Source organism: Neodiprion lecontei, chromosome 4 (assembly GCF_021901455.1).
Source record: "Neodiprion lecontei isolate iyNeoLeco1 chromosome 4, iyNeoLeco1.1, whole genome shotgun sequence".
In the NCBI taxonomy this organism is placed as follows: Eukaryota; Metazoa; Arthropoda; class Insecta; order Hymenoptera; family Diprionidae; genus Neodiprion; species Neodiprion lecontei.
Genome location: NC_060263.1, coordinates 21,844,574 through 21,863,233, shown reverse-complemented (window position 1 = coordinate 21,863,233; position 18,660 = coordinate 21,844,574). Strand labels below are relative to the sequence as shown.

At 37.0% G+C, this 18,660-nt stretch overlaps 1 protein-coding gene across 7 annotated transcripts in view; it reads left to right on the top strand.

Annotated features, from left to right (window-relative positions):
* LOC107225531 (transient receptor potential-gamma protein) overlaps window positions 1–18,660 on the top strand; it is a 109,971-nt gene that overhangs the window by 39,858 nt on the left and 51,453 nt on the right. For 6 of the 7 annotated variants that reach the window (XM_046738777.1, XM_046738775.1, XM_046738774.1 and 3 more), the window contains exon 2: window positions 5,165–5,217. In XM_046738777.1, the coding sequence (XP_046594733.1) occupies window positions 5,184–5,217 (34 nt within the window). In that variant the 5' untranslated portion in view covers window positions 5,165–5,183. The remainder of the gene's footprint in view (window positions 1–5,164; window positions 5,218–18,660) is intronic. The other variant, XM_046738776.1, reaches the window with a different exon arrangement.

The window sequence follows — 18,660 nt, the reverse complement described above, 5'->3', positions numbered from 1 at the left end:
TTATGGTTAAATCAACCGAATAAGATCGTTATTTCATCTTAAGAATTACTTTCCAGAAGTAAGACGTACGTGTAATAGAAGCAAAAGCCACGATCATTCCGCATGTTGGTAGTATTTCTTTTTCCATCGCAGGAAAACTTTGTGTACAAAATCCATTCCACCCGCATTCAATGAATATAATATTTCTAAACAGCGTCTCCCAGCAACGCCGATAAACTGCTTTCTTTCGAATTTCGAATGCTGGCACTCTCAAACCGTCGTCTTCATGCTCTGAGGCACGATAAAGTGAATAAACGGGTGTGTATGAATCGAACGAGTTGTTGAAAAAATGCTTTCAATTTACGGAACATATAAGTTCGTACATTAGCAGCGGGGAATTCGATGATGGAAAGCCTCGCCGAGTTTAAAAAAGAATTGCGAAATTCGACTGCTCGAGAGGAGAAATAGCCGCAGGAATCAGTGATGTAAATTCGTTAGTAGCACGGCCCGAGTCGCCCGCACGGTTCTGTTTTCCTAGATAATACACCCCGACTCTTGTTCCATTCAACCGCTGGGAAAATATTATCTCTCAAGGGTACAACCGGAGAGAGTTCAACGAGCAACGGGCTGCTAACTTCAGGCCTCGAGTCAATAAGTTTCCCTGGCAGGTTCTCACTTCACGCTGCAGGGTTCGTAACGGGGTACTTCTGACGTTCAATTTGAACAGCGTGTCGGTAAAATTTCGGAACTCCGAAACATCTGAGGTATAAAATTCGGTGTTTGTAAATATTCTCGAGTGTTCGACGGTTTTCAGCCAAACTGATTTTCTCAAACGGTCGTAAAGTCTACGTACTCAGAATCTACTCGTGCCGAAATATTTTCTAAACAATGTCATCGGATAGTTTAAGACAATCAAACATTCGAACAGTCTTCTATTACAATTAAATATGGTCGCCCACGCTTGTATAATATTATCATATACCTTTCGATTGACTCGATTATTTGGAATCACTCATCGAACATTTTAATTTTAGAACGCTTGTAGCTCACATTCCCAGAGTTGTAATAAAAAAATGATCGAAGAGCAAATTTCCCGTCGGTTCACAACGTTTTTGGATGATATAGGGAACAGCTTGTAACTATTCCAGATTAGCTTCTTCACGTCAAAGTAAGCCTTTTCAGTTTAACGACGCGTACTTTGCTTCTGTCAAATTTTTAGTGTATAAAACTGAACAAGGCACGTGTACAAATGCTAACATTGGTATGTCTTAATTGGAGCATCACTAGCTCCACAATATTTTTTCCCGCAACCTCACGTTTATACATTTTATTTTTGGCACTACAGCAGATGGCGCTATACTTCAAACTATTTTGGTTAAAATGAAGTCATGCGGCTGTACACAAGTTAGGTAAACAACATTTTTACTGTAACGCATTTGTTGTTTTCAGTGCAGCTCATTCGATTGTGATATCACTCAATTCGATTTCCACTGATGGGATAGTTTATTTTTATCTCAAGGTGACGTAGGCCTGCAATATTATGTTTCATTAATTTTCACCGTGTGCATAAAAGAAATCAGCGTCGAAGTAGGAGTAATGCCGGAAACCTTACCGATGCCGAATCGTAATCGTGACGCGAGTGATAAAAATAAATCAATTCCCTGATCTATCTATGGACATGTGAAGCGCAGCATCGTTCTACGTGTTGTGCACGTATCTATGCAAATCGCAGTTTAATTATTGCCTACTTCATTTTCTGAAAATACTATAACGAAAAGTGGAAAAAGTGCTTCATTTTATTGGTATCAAAAAAGATTGGGCACATCCTTTCTCCCCGAGGTCCAAGAACGGTGCATCAAACTTTTAAGGGTCTGAAAGAGTTACGTAATGGAAGAGAAGTTCAAATGCGGAAACACTTTCACGGGGAAAAAAAATGAACAAGTCAATTCTATTTAGGTACATTATTCACCTACCTAACAATAAGACGCGGTATAAACGTGTAATTAATACCGAAATGAGGTTTATTTTTAATCAAATTGCCATAATATAATTCGACACTTTCGATCTCACGAATTATTTTGTTCGTCAAAGCGATTATTGATCGGCTAGCAATGAGGACTGTTTGAATGGTGCGCATTTGTTGAAGAGATTGAAATTCTTTTCTATCTCGGCTTTCGTAGTATTGCGTGACTATTTGTTGAGAGTTTTCAGCGATCCAAATTAAGGTAAATGAAGTTAGGACGCGCCCTTGTGGTACTTAACCCTCGAAATATCACCCCATTGGTACGTGATCCGACTGTAAGGAATGCGAATTTCACTCGAATCTAATAAATTTAACTCAATTGTTGGATTTACGATTTTATTTCGTAAAATATTATTCTCTCAGGCGAAATCTGTACACGTTAGCCTGCAAGAATGGCTATTTGATTAATCAGCCCTTTTTGTTTCGACTGGAATATAAGCTTTTCAGTCTAATTGACATTATTAGATTCTACAGATTGTTCAATTGAATGAGAAAATGATGTATTATTGAATCGTCGTTTCGGAATGATGGCCGCACGCAATCAAAATTTGTCTGAAAGATTTGCACGGTCTCTTTTGTGTCGGAAATTAAAAATTATAATGCGACTATACCGAAAATGTGGGAAACACGAACCATAAAAATTTTCACACTGATACATTTTTGTCAGCTGCAGAGAAGGCCGTGTAAGGAAAGTGAGCGAGTGTGTGAGATAGAGATAGAGAGACAGAGAGAATTATTCGCCCCAAAAAAAGTCCCCTCGGGCGGTATATGGGACATAATTATGAACATAAAATGTGAACAGGTATAGACTAAAAGAAAATCAGCAACAAAATTAAAACTAACGTTGACAAAGAATAACAAAGAGGTGATAAAAATAGATAAAAGTGAGTAAAACTAAAATTGGCAATAAATATAGCTAAAATAGATAAGTTAAAAAATAAAAGAATTAGTTAAGAGATAAATAAATAAATAAATAAATAAATAAATAGGTATGGGTTCAGTAAGCTATTCCTTGAATCAGCTGAGGCAACTTTTTCGTCCCTAAAATTTCTTATTCATTCATGCTACATATTATAGACTTTTTGCTTTCACGTTGTTTCACTCCATTCCTACTCTCGAATCGAATTATTAGTGAATAACAGTCACGGGTCGTGGATGAGTGATGTGGGTATTCGATGAGTCGACCACGCGATTTGTTATCCGTTGTGTTTGTCGACTCGTTGAATTTATCTTGATTCCATTAGTTATCTATATTTAGCCCCCCATGTAGACTGTTGCTATTCAAGGCTACCGTAAACTCGTATAACAAATGCATTGGTATAACCTCAATACAGCTACGTAATTAAACGAGAGAGAAATTAACCAGCTGTTTCATAATTGTTTGGTTCGGTATCGCGTGACAGTGGGACAAAAAGAATTATAGAATGAGAAGTAAGGACCGAAATCCTAATAAGATTATTGTTGCAGTATACAATTCTTTGGGGCGGCTGATGAGATCTATTCTTCAGGTTAACGGAAAGGTTTCACTTATCGGCAGCTAAGAAAATACCGTAAACAGGTGTTGCGATATTGAAGACTTAACAAAATCCACGACAATTGAAATTCTAAGAAAATCCGTCAATTTCAAATTGTCAAGCGCACCGCAATATCATAGATGAAGAAATATAACGCAATTTGAGCACAGCCGTCGAATGCTAGGCAGAGGCCGGAGATAAAATTTTCGACAAAGGAAGGTAGGTAGCATGAATGATTCATGAGTGAGCGCTGCGTATTCGCGCTCAACTAACCTTGCTTCACATCGGTATATTCCACAGGCATGGCATACCGTCAAATCCACGGCCAACGAGCACTATTCATCAAATGTTCAAATATCAAAAAATCCGAAGCCTTTCCGGTCGGGCACAGCGACAACGCGTCGTAGCTTGACTTGCGTTGAATTTGCAACAAAGGTGTTCGTATCTTCGCTTACAATTTCAATTTCAATTTTCTTACGACTCGACGGAGAAGCAGGCTGAAAAAAAGTGCGAAACTTGGGAATTCCTACATCGACAGTCGATTATTCAGTTACGTTGGGGTTCCTTTTATTCAAGAGTCAGTCTTCGTTTAGATTTTCATCCCATTGGAATAAATGAAGACATTGTTGCTGACAATAACCTCAACCATTTCGATCGGTGACATGTTTTCTGGTGCCTACGATATCTCAAAAACATCTCGATCATTTGCTTAAAATTTGGAGACAGTATCATTGAACAGTTTATCCTCTTTGGCACGACGGCATATTTTTATTTTTATTTATTCCCTTAACAAAATGGCGATCGTTTCAAGTGTCACGGGGTAGATGACGACAAGTAATCACGACAAGTGGCAATCGATGACCGCATCCGCACCAAGGGGTGATCGCATTACGGTCTATTTTGGGTTCGTAACCCAACGACTAGGCGCAAGTACGAATGACGAGGGGAGACGAAAGAAAGTGACATCGAGGAAGTTGAATGATTGATTATAGAATTGATTTGTTGTAAAAGATATGAAGATTACAGAGAGAAGATTTTGGAGGAGAAATCGTTCTTAGGACGGAAAAGGCAAGATTTCATTTTGGTTGCGGGACGAGAGCTGAATTGACATGTTGGCCGAATGGAAGATGAGTTGAGAGTGAGTGTATCAGAGGAAGGGTGCAAGTGATTGACTAGTTGGGATTCAACTTTTGCCATCTGCAACTGGCAGTGAAAAGAGCAACACACCGACTCGGTGTGGGAACTGAAGCAGGAAGGTGACGATAAGAAGTGTATGCAGGGTGTAAGGTCGCTGTTAGAGTGTGGGAACAGAATCGAAGGATCGTGAAGTCCGGAGGAGAAAACAGAAGTTCAAATTTTGATCCTCATCGTACGACGTATTATAAACAAAGAAAGAAAAGGAAATAACAGACCTTGGAAAAAAAGCTAAATTATCCAAGAACACTGTCCCTGAATTTTAAGTAAACCCGTAGAGCAGTCTTCGACATATCGTGAGAATCGCAAAACTGACTGCCGTATTAATTAATCCAACTTCGTTTTACGATCTAGTGAACGCCGTGTTTCCGATCACGCGTGAATACTGCTTTAAATAATATTATTAGGGATGTTTATTCGAATGTAATATACAACTGTGACATTTTCATTTCAGTTTTCAGCAGAGGGCGATCATGACAGGAACATTCCGGAGATCGGTGAGTACAGGTAGAGTACCATCTTAAAATATTACTCTATGTAACGGTGAAACTTGTTTTGAAAATATATGTGTAAGCATTTCGAGAAATATTTCTACATGCATATTAGTTTACACGATGGGACTGTAAAATTAAACAGGCTTCATGGGGCAAGACGATTAACTTGGTTGTTTCTTCTCCGTCAAAAAGAATTTTTCATACAGATAGCTTCTTCGTCTAGGACACTTCGGTATTCAGAATTCCATTTCTCTGAAAACTTGTTCGTCTAGATACTTTTACGTCTAGAAAAATTCATTTTAGAACTGTTTGTGGAGTATCGGAAAATGAGCGTTGGGCCTGGCTAGTCCCGACTTTTAGCGGAATTTCTGTTTTAAATCGGCAATTCAATATTACCACCATTGCCGTGTTATAATCACAATATTGTATACATAAAATTGTTACCCGGTTCGCACGCGATCTTGAATCAAATATGTGTTTCAATTAAATTCCTCAAAGAAATGTCCACGTGAGTAACATTAAAGAAAGTTCCTCAAGAATTTTGAAAATACAAATCAGTATTGGACCAATGTCAGTCCCGATCTGGTTTTACCGATGTTTGAAAATTCCTTTGAAAAGTGAAAAAAATTACCACTCGATGAGATATGTCCTGGATAAAGGAATACGACTAATAGCATCGTACGATGAAATCTCGACTAATCGTTTCTACGCCTTTACCGTGTGACGGAACATCCTGTCTACGATCAAGAAGGTAAATGCTCAAAGTTATAAAGGGTCACAACGGTTTTCCGAGGTCCTTCGTCTCTTGCCTATTAGTTGGGCTGATTTGGCTTACTTAGCCCGGAACCAAACTAGGAGATCCTCATCCAGCTAGCTCGATCTGATGGCCCGAGGGTCGTGTGTCCGCGACTATGGCACGGCTACTCAAACCGAGTTGGGGTGACTATTTCAAGGGATGATCGCCGGAGTAACGGGAACAATTAATAAACCCGGCTCTGATCGGTATGTGCGGTAAACAGTAAACTGCTTTATTACCTCTCGATGTTGACGTAATCCCAAAAGCTCAGGGTATTCAATAAATATTCACTTTCTCAGGCACACGATTCTCACACACAATTCAATATCCGCTCTCCGTTCACTCGAGACTTGACGAAATTACTTCGATACGAGACGGCTGTTATTGTCTGACTGATCGTATTACCGGGCTGAGGTGGCTCTACAAAGCCTCTCAAAATTTTAGTATCAGCAATCGTCACATCGCCCTTTGTAACATCTCCATTCAGCATCCAGTGCTTGGCTAATAGACTCTGCGTTTTAAGGTGATCTTGTTTTGACCTTTGATATTTTCATCGTCAACTTGACTTGTATTTTTGAGCTGGTAAAAAGTGATATGAAATACGACATGCGTCATTCCTCACGGGAGCGATAACTTATATATATCCAAGGACCATGGGGTCGTGGATGTTAGAGGGAGATGCAATTTCAGTTATTGCTATAGGCGTTTTCTTTCCTCAAGTATAAACCACTGAATATTATATACTTCGATTTCAATTGAAATTGATGAAAGTTTTCCTACAATTTTGTCTGAACTCCCCTTGAAAGTAATTCTTGCCGTTAGGCTAATTAATTTTCTGCTTTTTATCAGATTAAAAGTAATATTTTACCAAAAACGAATCGATCCGACAAATTTATGATCCGATCGGAAACTGTTTATGATCTCTGCTTGACAACATTTTTTTTACAAAAAAAAAACGTCACGAATGTAGTAATTTGTTTGATCTGAGTCTGCGAAAGTTTCGTTCTTTTTCTCGTACAAACTCACCGAATTCATTATGACAATTTATGAAGTACTGACCCAAGATAGTAATTTTCGGGTATTGAACGACCTTTCCACGTATATTCGCATCAATATACAGTTAATCGACAAATTTAGCACGACACGTCCACGATTTGAACCGAAGAATAAAAAAAAAAAAAGATCAGGTTAAAAATATAAAAATAAATTATGGTGTAAATATACTTGTATCGAGTCTAGCGCGAACGTCACTCATCAATATAGTCAAGAACTTGGTTTGAGAAACGAAGGTAAGAATCTGAGCGAAAGTTTATACGATAAATTCGTAAGCTGATGTCGAGTATTTTTAGAAACACTTTCGGACTGGCCCTTTTGGTGTACATATGTGTAGCTGTATGTATATACGAATGTATATAGACACATTATAGTCATGCCAAACGTCTAACGTGGAACGCGTTGAACGAGAAAAATAACAATCTTCTATATAAGCAAAGCACGTGATCGTCTGTCCGTTTTTCCGGTAATCGCGTCTGTTCGGGAATCTCGTCTGTCTGGGAATTCGTCTGTGCGTATTATTATTATTCTCATTAGTATTGCAACTCGCTGTTGTGATTGTTGTTATTGTTACTATTATCGTCGTTATCATTTTCGTTACTGAGAAATTTTTCAATCTCAGACTTTTTTGCCCACCTCGCGGTATTTCTACTTACAAAATGAAAGAAAAATTCGTTTGCAATTTGTGATCCAAATATTTCGAGTGTCGTTGAGATCTGTCGGATTTTTTATGTAGGGGAGGTTCATCGGGACGCGGGAATAGAAACTGGACACGTTCCGAAATAAAATTTTGGTCATCAAGCCGCAAACCGAGTTCATTTACGACAGAGCCGATTAGGATCCGTTCACATATTCTATCCTTGTCTCTCGCCTGGATGATAACTTCGGATTTTGTGTCGGATCTGTGTCGAATCCGACAGAAGTCTGTCGGATTTTTTACGTAGGTATACTTTCCACCGCTGTCTTTAGACTCAAGGGAATATCCTGATCGTATTATACATGTGCGTACAAAAATGGTACAAATTTAATCCTTGCTGCGCTCAAATCGTTTCAATGTAAAATTTGGACCCGTTTCCAAGGTTTATTATTTTGTCGTCTAATCGTTAATTGATGGTTCAAACAGTCTAGCCATGCAACGAAAACTCAATACTTTAATAATTCTGCGTATTGTACGAGAGTTTTATACAATTTTCTCTATCGATTTATGTCAGAGTTTCGCTTACGGAACATTCAAGGACAATATATCCTTATACCTGAGACATGTAATAGTGATTTAAACGATAACATGCAAAACGTGTAGCCAACATATAATGCATGTTTTTTTTTCAATGAAAATTACGCATTTTGTGCGGATTTTTGAGTCAAGCTACACTCCTTTCTCTTTGAAAACTTGGGAAATGGTTTCAAAAATGACTTGTTGGCTCGGCGGTACAAGAGATTTGAGACCTACAGGGCACGTATGAAGATAGTGTTCGTGAATAACAAAGAATTTCTGATCAAATTCTTCCGCTATGTAGCTTGACGATCGAGGAGTTTCATTCCCGGTCATTTATCTCCGTTTATAGCAACAGTCAATGACACAATCTTCTATGATGTCTTGAGCTTTTATCGACTCTCAGAAGTTAGCGGGAACATTGGTCTGGCTTCCAGCTATAAGGCACGTTAACGAGACATTCGATATTGGAATGGATTTCCTATAAAAGTGAAATAAAACTCAAGTATACGGTACGGGGTATAAACGCGCTTAAGAATTCTTTTTTAAAATTTATTCGTAAAATGTTTAACGATTTAAATGTCCCCGCCTCAAACCGAAATAAGAACTCATTGTCAGTTGAAATTGACTAAAACTTGTACATCACGTGGTGTCCGATTTCGCAAATGTACACCTTTCTGCTCGGAAGCGATCTCTCATTGCGAACTTATCGTCAAAGCACAACGTGTGGATATTGCTTTTCCTCATATCTGTCTTTTATTTTATTTATTTTTTTTTTTTTCCCGAAGAATTCAACTTCGAGAACGGATGAATTAATTTATCAATCTGAAGATTTTGTTTCACATAATCAAATCAGAGATGTACAAAACATCAACCATATGAGGTATCTTCGACAATGTAATTACATGATAAAATCGGTTGATCTGCTCTGCTGGTAATAAAAGATACGTGAATAATTGTTAACAAGACAGTTCAAGACATTAAAACGACAAAGCTTCAATGAAACAAGTATAAATTAACGTGAGAGACTATTTGAAAACGAATGAAGAAAAAAGAATATTTAAAAAGGAATAAAGAAAAGTTCGCCAGACAATTTGAATGAAAGAAATACGATTTATATTTTCAATTTTAATCTGTTTCACCTGTTTACCGATAATCGATGTACTTTGTGCGTAAATAATTGAATGGATGAGTGAATGAATATATAATGTTTTTCGGCTATCACTATAAATTTATGCAGCAAAAATGAAAGAAATATTTAAATTTCTTACATTCCATAACATAAGATCTTTTTCCGATTTATTTTTAAGATTTTAAACCAATATTTGTAAATGATTATATATATTGTTATACACCGACATGCGGTCATCACTTCCACAGCACTACATGTGGTTGATGGTTTTTAAAAATTAAAACCGTCTCAATAATATTGCTTACATTAAACCTTAATTTGAATAGTAAAAGATACATTAGTCAGATAGTTGAGATTTTCATAGTTTTATAATTGATCAAAACCCATTGCTCCTTTTATGCGCTGTGGTTGAATTTCAAGTTAAAACGTTCTGAATCTTTTGGATTCACATCATTAATACGCCCAATGACTTCACGAAATGATTTTCGATTCATGAAAATTTTCCTACTGTCACCAAAGAGGTAATATTCTGGTCAACTAATATTAAAAATTTTTCTTGCATTTTCATATTTTTATTCAACTTGAACCGTTGAACAACAAGCGGTTGAAGTTGTCCCGATACTTTCCAAAGCTTTTTCTATATTTTCTTCAAAATAATTTTCTGCTTATTTTCACTATGAAATCCAGTGTGATTTACCAGAAGAAGGTAATTCCGCTATTGGGCTTAAATATCTTCGGAAGATAAACTTCGGAAGAGGGTTAAAACATTACTGTAATAATTTATCGTGAGATTTATTACGATTATCATTGAGAAGATCGTCAGCAAGCATCATACTTGAATAACGATACCCATAAATCAGCACCTTGACGGCGCGTTGATGATCAATAACTTTTAATCATTTGGTATAAAGTACTTTCCAACTTTATGAACCCTTCATTTCGGACAGATTGTCATGATGGTGAAACTTTAAACTTCCTTAGCGGCATTCGATTACCGCGTTTTTAATTCCATTAATCACACCTTGTGAGCGTTAAAAGTATTGAATTTTTCCACTGTCTTTAAATAATAACGAGCATCGGTCTCTGCCTTATCATCCGACGAAGCAGCTTCCAATCATAAAATTTGTCGAGTAAGCCCGTCGATTCAGAATAAATCGCTAGGCCGAAGGGTTTCAATTTGGCTTAACCATCGTCGAGCGCAAAGATTTGGATCTCGATATTCGATATTAACTTTTTTTCAATCGATGTTGCAAATCTTCTGCAATACGTTCTGAAATTCGCAAGCTCAATATTTACGAAACTATGCTCTCCTTGACATTCCATGAATTTACTGCAATTGGCCATATCAGCTTTTATATCCAGAACAAATTTGTATTATATCTTCAATTCTGAGAAGAAAAATGAAAGACCCGTCAACGAACACACTAAATACGAGTAATACCAAGATTTCAAAAATATATTTTGCTTTGTTTATGCAACATTGTATTTCGAATGCCACCGAACGTAAACTAAAATATTCAGCTGCGACGGTACGATAAATTGTCAAAACATTTCCGACAATTTTTTATGTATCGTGGTTTAACATAAATCAGTAGACAATAAAAAAAAGTTATCAAAATTAGGAAACTCACATACTGTGATATTTTCAGAGCTAAGTTTTTCGTGATTGGGAATCTAGTAAGATTGATCATGCTTATCAAAACCTAACATTTTAAATTAAAAGTCCACTGATCAGTGCTTACCAACAAAGTAATGTCAAGTATCGAACATTTGTTTTCAATTCAGAAAACATTATAATCTTCATAATTTGCAATAGCTTATGACTCGGTATGTACAAGGCAATTAGACGTACATGAACTTGGCTCGCCAATTGTCGAAAATGTGAATTCGGACTATTGCATAATTTGCCGTTAATTAGCCGTAAATTAGTCGCGCGACTTATTTTTTTGTCGCACACAATTTTCAAAAAAAAAGCGGATGGCGTGCTAATTTTTTAAAAACTTAGCGCGCCATCTACCAAAAAAACACACAGCGAGCATCATGCGTAATTCTGATTTGGTTGATAATTTGCCGTAAATAAGCCGCAAATTAGTCGTTGAACTTTTGTTTTTGTCGCACTCAATTTTTAAAAAAAAAGCGGATGGCGTGCTAACTTTTCATGAACTTAGCACGCCATCCACCAAAATAACGCACAGCGAGCATCATGGGTAATTCTGATTAGGTTGATAATTTGCCGTAAGTAAGCCGCAAATTAGTCGTTGAACTTTTGTTTTTGTCGCACTCAATTTTCAAAAAAAAAAGCGGATGACGTGCTGATTTTTCAAGAATTTAGACCTCCAACTACCAAAATAACGCACAGCGAGCATCATGGGTAATTCTGATTAGGTTGATAATTTGCCGTAAGTAAGCCGCAAATTAGTCGATGAACTTTTGTTTTTGTCGCACTCAATTTTCAAAAAAAAAAAGCGGATGGCGTGCTAACTTTTCAAGAATTCAGCACGCCATCCATTCATTCGCAAGATTGAAAATACACTTCCCACACACAAAATATTTACATAAAAATATCTTGGTTCTCTTTTCATTCCAATGGAATGGATGGATGAATGAATAATTTTTTAATGATTTCTATTTACCATTTTATTTATACGCCTTTGATTTATTTATTTGTTATTTTAATCTTGAGAGTAAATGGATGGATGAAAATGAGTTTTTCTTTTTTAAACAATTTATTTTTACATCTCTAATTTATTTATTCACTTGGTACGAGAACGAATGTGTCTTAAAGTTGGACGTCCTCATGATTTGTATTGAGACTGACGATTTTCTATGGAGAATACAAAAGTCAATAGTTCATCCAACGTAGCTGTGAATTGTGATAATAAAAAAAAAGTTAGCACGCCATCCGCTTTTTTTTTGAAAATTGAGTGCGACAAAAACAAAAGTTCAACGACTAATTTGCGGCTTACTTACGGCAAATTATCAACCTAATCAGAATTACCCATGATGCTCGCTGTGCGTTATTTTGGTGGATGGCGTGCTAAGTTCATGAAAAGTTAGCACGCCATCCGCTTTTTTTTTAAAAATTGAGTGCGACAAAAACAAAAGTTCAACGACTAATTTGCGGCTTATTTACGGCAAATTATCAACCAAATCAGAATTACGCATGATGCTCGCTGTGCGTTTTTTTGGTAGATGGCGCGCTAAGTTTTTAAAAAGTTAGCACGCCATCCGCTTTTTTTTGAGAATTGTGTGCGACAAAAAAATAAGTCGCGCGACTAATTTACGGCTAATTAACGGCAAATTATGCAATAGTCCGAATTCACATTTTCGACAATTGGCGAGCCAAGTTCATGTACGTGGCAATTAGACATAATCTAATAATCACCTTATATGTATTCTAATTCTTATCACAAGAGACATGCGATGAAGTTATCCGTAAAATTAAGTAAAACTTTCCAACGGTTCAAGTGTCTGTATTATTACATCTAAAGGATTAAGGCTACTTTTTTCAAAGAAAATATTGACATACGTTTCCTCGGCAAGTCATGGCTGTCGGTCTGGAAGGGGAATGGGCAATGTTATTTAGGACACAGGCTTTTGGAGTTCGAGGGCCAAAATAACTTCATAAATTACTTGAAACTGTTGGCAGCTTTTCTCCTAGTAGTATACAAAATATATGGAAATAGCGTGAAAAGAGAAGCATATAGATTTATAGATTTTAAATCAAATCTGAAAGAATTTTTTTCATTCGGAATGCACCTTGTGCAGGGTGCGTAAAAAGATTGCGCAACAGATTAGAAAATCACTCTCGGATACAGGGTTAGTTAGACTGAAAATGGGACAAAACGTATCTTGTACATTCCATAAACCGACCTCGGGCACATATCGTGGATATACATATGCATGCATATCTATGTACCTCTATGTATGAAGTGTGCATTTGGTATATGGCGATTTCCCCGCGTAACTAAACATGGGAACGGCGGATTACGAGGGCGGTAACAGCCTCTCCAAAAACGAACGCGCAATAACTGACGTATAGGTATGTTGTGTGTACTTGGGATCTGAAGATAGAATCACAAGACCCTTGGAAGTCAATTTGTGGTACGTGTGTATTGTTATGGCGTTCGAACAACCCGAGTTAGTCATTTGACGCAAGTTTTCATAGGATACCGTCAAGTTCGGTGAACGCCATTTTCCGAAGTGGTTGACCCCTCGGTTCGATTGTCATTATTTTTCAAGTAAGGTAGATTCTTATCCCCGGCGGCGGATTCGAACTACACGAGTAAAGTAGTCGAAACAAATTTTTCAAAGAATCGGGAAATGCTAATTATCGTGGGAAATGAAGCTTAATTATCCGATTATTGTTTTGAAAGCAAGGTAGATTTTCAGTTTCAGCCGCGGATACGAATTCACAAGAGTAAAGTAGAGAAAAAATCAAAAACACCTACTTATCGTTGGAAATGGCGAATTAAATTGGAATATCAAATTCCAATTGTTAATTGTTATCATTTTTCAAGTAAGGCAGATTGTCAGTCACAGCCGCGGATTCTCATTACATGAATAAAGTGGTCGAAATAAATGATCCGCAAAATAAGGAAATCAGGTAGGCTCATTATCGTTAAAAATGGTAGATGAATTTGAAACATGAAGTTTTACTGATCTATTCGAGGGATGAACCTCTCTTATGTCCGATGTACAACAGTTTATGAAATCTTGAAAATTTTTGACGTCCCGTGAATTCCCATTAATTGTCAGTACAGAACCGCAGCGACAAAAGTAGATAACTAGAGTTTACTATGTTAGTTGATAGCAGTGAAAAGTTGTCATTCACCTTTGTCTTCTGTATATTTTCAACAGTTTCTATCTATACGTAAAGCCGTTTGGGCCCGCGATTTGATTCTTTGCAAATCACTTGCGAAAATTTTTTAATTGCATTAATCAGATGTTCCTTACTGAGGTCTCTATTGAATAATGATAATCCCGATACCATTTTCCGTAATTGAAAGTTTTTGTTACAAAATACATTTGCCTTCGGACAATTTGCAGAACGCTTATTTCCGATCGAAATGAGCTATCATATACAAGCAGAGTCAGCACAAACTCCGAGAAGAGAAGGAGCTCAGTTGGCTATAGAAGCTTTGCGATAGCGTGTGGAAATACGGAACGAAAGGACTTGGGTTCAAATCCCCAACGACGCATCGAGAATGACCTGAGCAGCAACTCGCAAAGATGGTAACACCGGTTACATCGTTCAACTGAGAATCCGGTGTCAGATATTACTTGTTTCGAATGCCAGCTAGATTCTGGACAAACTTTTGACTTCACGTTTGTATCGAACGAGTCGGCTCTCAGTTTGAAAATTTTTCTCGGAAATCATTTTTACGCAAGCTGCGTCCAGGGAAACTTCAAATTTAAATTGATGATTTTCAAGTGAAAGTAAATGGATTTGATTTTTGGGTATATGATTAGAAAGGTTACGCGACAAAAAAACGCAAAACAAATTTGAAACAACGTTGGCTATGTCAGAAAAATTACCGTGTTCCGTACAGCACTCTAGCTTCGAAGTTCGATTTGAAAATTTGATCTGTGTCGCTTCAAAGTGGCATAACTTGGAAGCAAACCGATGCACACGAAATCTGTGGAAAGAATTTTGAAGCTGATGTTCTAAGCTGCAACATGCTACTTTGACAAATTTTTTACGCGAATTTTCTCAGAGTTTTACTGCTTTTAAATTACTGATTTTCAGAGTGAAAATAGTCTGCCTATTAATTTTGATGACTAGTGTAGTACGAGTTACTATTCTCTCTGATAATAATCACTTCCACAGTAATTTCTAGTGATTCTTGCAATAATTCTAGGCTAGCGCAACAATGACTTGCTATTAGGACCTTCTTCAACTGAAAAAACGTAGCAAACCAAAGAAACTAATTTAATGCTTCAATAACCAAAAACTGTGCTATTGACAGCAATAATCACCCTATAATTAATTACTCGTACCAGATGTTCTTGGAGTTAATGGCGGGTCTACTAAGCATGTCCGTTTCGCAGGTCTTTATTGATACGAGTCATTGTCACGTTTGTTTCACAAAAATGAAGTAGTTCGTACGTAAATCAACGTATTTGAAACAGAGAGACGACTTTTGCGGAATTCAAGACATCTCGGAAAAATCTTGGATCCAAACACCAGTGAAAAACTTGGAGGATAGAGCGGTGAACCCTGATGAATAGTTGAAAAGGGTCTGCTCCAACTTCGGTCTAATCACGTAAAGCACGGATCCGCGCTAACTGTGAACGAACCCAGGACCACAGCTTTCCATTATTTCAATGAAACGAAAATCAACGCAATTACTACTAACACAATACTGCTTCGATAACTTTTGTTACGTATGCTGGTGTGTGTGCTTCCAAAACCGAGATTGAAAGTCGTCCAAGAGATCAGAGTTCGAGATGAACTGGTTAATCTGAGGCTAGACCGCCGCTTTGGGCAATTTAGAGACGGCGCTTGCAATGCTAATGGGCCTGAGGTTTTGAGGTCGTAGAAACAGGTCAGCGAATCGGGTTCGCAGTGGCAAGGTTTCAGGGTTTTGAAAAGCCCTGGGCTAAAGTGATGCGTCGCAAAATGTTTCGCAGAACCAAAGCTTATACGTGTAATGGTGTAACGCGAAAATAAGCAACATCAAGCTATTCCAAAACGGATCACAACTTCCGTCAAGTTTTTATCGTTAGCGCAGCTTTTTCGGCAAATGACACGCGTCAATTCGCAAAATACGCAATTTCTTGACAATTTACGAATACCTGATTTTGGTTTTCATGTGAACGGCGAACACGGTGGGATTGACAATGGTAATTCTTCAACCGCAACAAATCAATAATCCGCACAAACTTCAATTATCTAGAGCGGAAATATGGGGCGAATTCGCCCGTCGAACGAAATTTCGCGAATGCCTGTAGACAGAGTGACTCTGAACTTGTTATGAAATCTAATATCAAGTTTTTATCGTAGAAAAGAATTGAAATCAGAGAAGACAGGGTTATTCTTGTAAGACGAGGGTTAGCTTTATTAAATATAAAAATTCAAGCATAATCAGCGTCGTTTTTCGGGTCCGGTATATTTTCATGGATGAACAATAATACGAGATTTTTATTTGGAGCATTTGATTAGTTGTATAAAATGGATATTACTAAAACTATTATTACCAGAATTAAAGCAAACGGTGATCGACGACCGCGAAAAAAAATTATGTGTCATGAGTGAAAACATACATTATTCTATTACGTATACCGCAATTCAACCAATTTAATGTTTCATTCGATACTTTATCTTAACAACTGTGCATTTTATTCCAGAAAATGTGATATTTTCTAGATTCGCACCAAATCTGTTTCGTGAAACACTTACTGACTCAGAATATGCGACGTCCGAATGAAATATTATTTTTACTCTAAAGTCCTTGGAAATATTTTAATTATTACCACAACTGAAAATTATTGTCATGAGGACAGGATGAAAATGAATTTTGTAGCTGTAACCGGATGATCTAACGTGTTAAAGTTCTCTTTGAATGCGGTTACTCGTACTATGGTTTGTCGTAACTGTTGCGATCATTAATTGATGCTAACGGGACAAAATTAAATAGAGAATGCAGTAAATTAAATAACCAGATCAATGAGTCAATTTTCAAAAGATGTAGTGTTGACAACTTCAATTTCACCAAACTGTTTCTTCATCCCACTTTCTTATGATTTCAGTAATACATACACTTCTCTTCAACTATGATACCCATTATACTGTTATTTCGTAGCATATACCTGAATCATGCATTTTTTGACGCATTCAATTCTGTAAATTGGAATTCGTTAGTACTAGCGAAATTCTAGTGTGTGAATTTTCAATTATCCACTGACGTAAAATTATATGGGTTCGACTGAGTCAGATAGAGCAATTTTCGTTATTCAACTCATACACGTACGTACAGATCTCCCCCCAGAGGCAACGCTAATGAATGAGACGTATTCAATGTAATTATCTCGCCACAACCCGCTACACAAGTAATTAATACGTTGCCGTTGTGTTTTGTAGTATTTTATAGCAGAAAGTATGTCCCAAAAAAATAGGTGTGGTATGTGATGGCTAAGTGAAATTTGTAAATAGTATTTAATTTAAATCTAGCAAAAAATTCAAAAGGGATGATTCTTACTAAATATTATGGTAAGAATTATCTACTTAGAAGTTTAAAGAATATATTTTTTCAACGAAACAATCAAGATGTTTGTGAAAGTTCGATATCAATTATTATTTTTAGTAACAAGCAAACGTGAAATAACTTGCCCTGTGATTAAAGTTATCATTTTAATACCCATGCCGGAAACGAGCATAAGAAATAGTCTTTTAATCGCAGTATTTGTTCATTACGCATATGCTGCGTATCACGTTTTAATGTACCGAGTACGAATGTTATAACTGGAGTGAATTGACGTACCTACGATTCTACTCCTTTCTGCACGATTCGCGTTAATTCAAACTGTCACGATCCTAGGATTTATGATGCTTCAGTTCCCGGTGAATATCACCTTTCAGGAACCTTCGTACCTTCCATTCATCACAATCCTCGTATACTGCTTCATACGAAACGACTTGCTCAAATTGTGCCACAAATTTCCCTAAATCGCACGTCAATTTGATATATCGTATGTATGTATACTGAGATTGAATATTTTTGTTCCAGTCGCATACGATTATAAAATTATAATACTTGTCGTTACAGTGAGGACGTAGAGCATACAAGCAGTATGGCTTTAATATGGTTGTAAACGTCAGTACACAAAATAGATATAATCATATTTCTGAAAACTGAAGTCCGTTCCCCACATGTACGGCCAATTTTCATACGTTTGACAAGCACGCTACGGGTGCGATGAAGGAAACCGAGATAAATGAAACACACAAGTTATATCATAGTTCCAAGGGTGGAATAATACATGACCGAAAGTTTGGTTACAGATACAGTACAGAATAATGGAATAATATATGACCCAAAGGCATTTCAATATCCTGACTTTCTTCGAACTGATAAAGAACTCAAACCAAACGACAGACGTTTGCGAAAAAAGAAAAGTAACAAGACTGTTGCACAATTGAACAAAGCTTTTCACTCTAGTTCAAAAGCACACTTCACCGAATACAGCTCGTTCCCTTGCTTTGCAAAGAAACTGCATTTTCCGCATAATGCATCCAAGATGTCTCTGTATTGAGAAACTG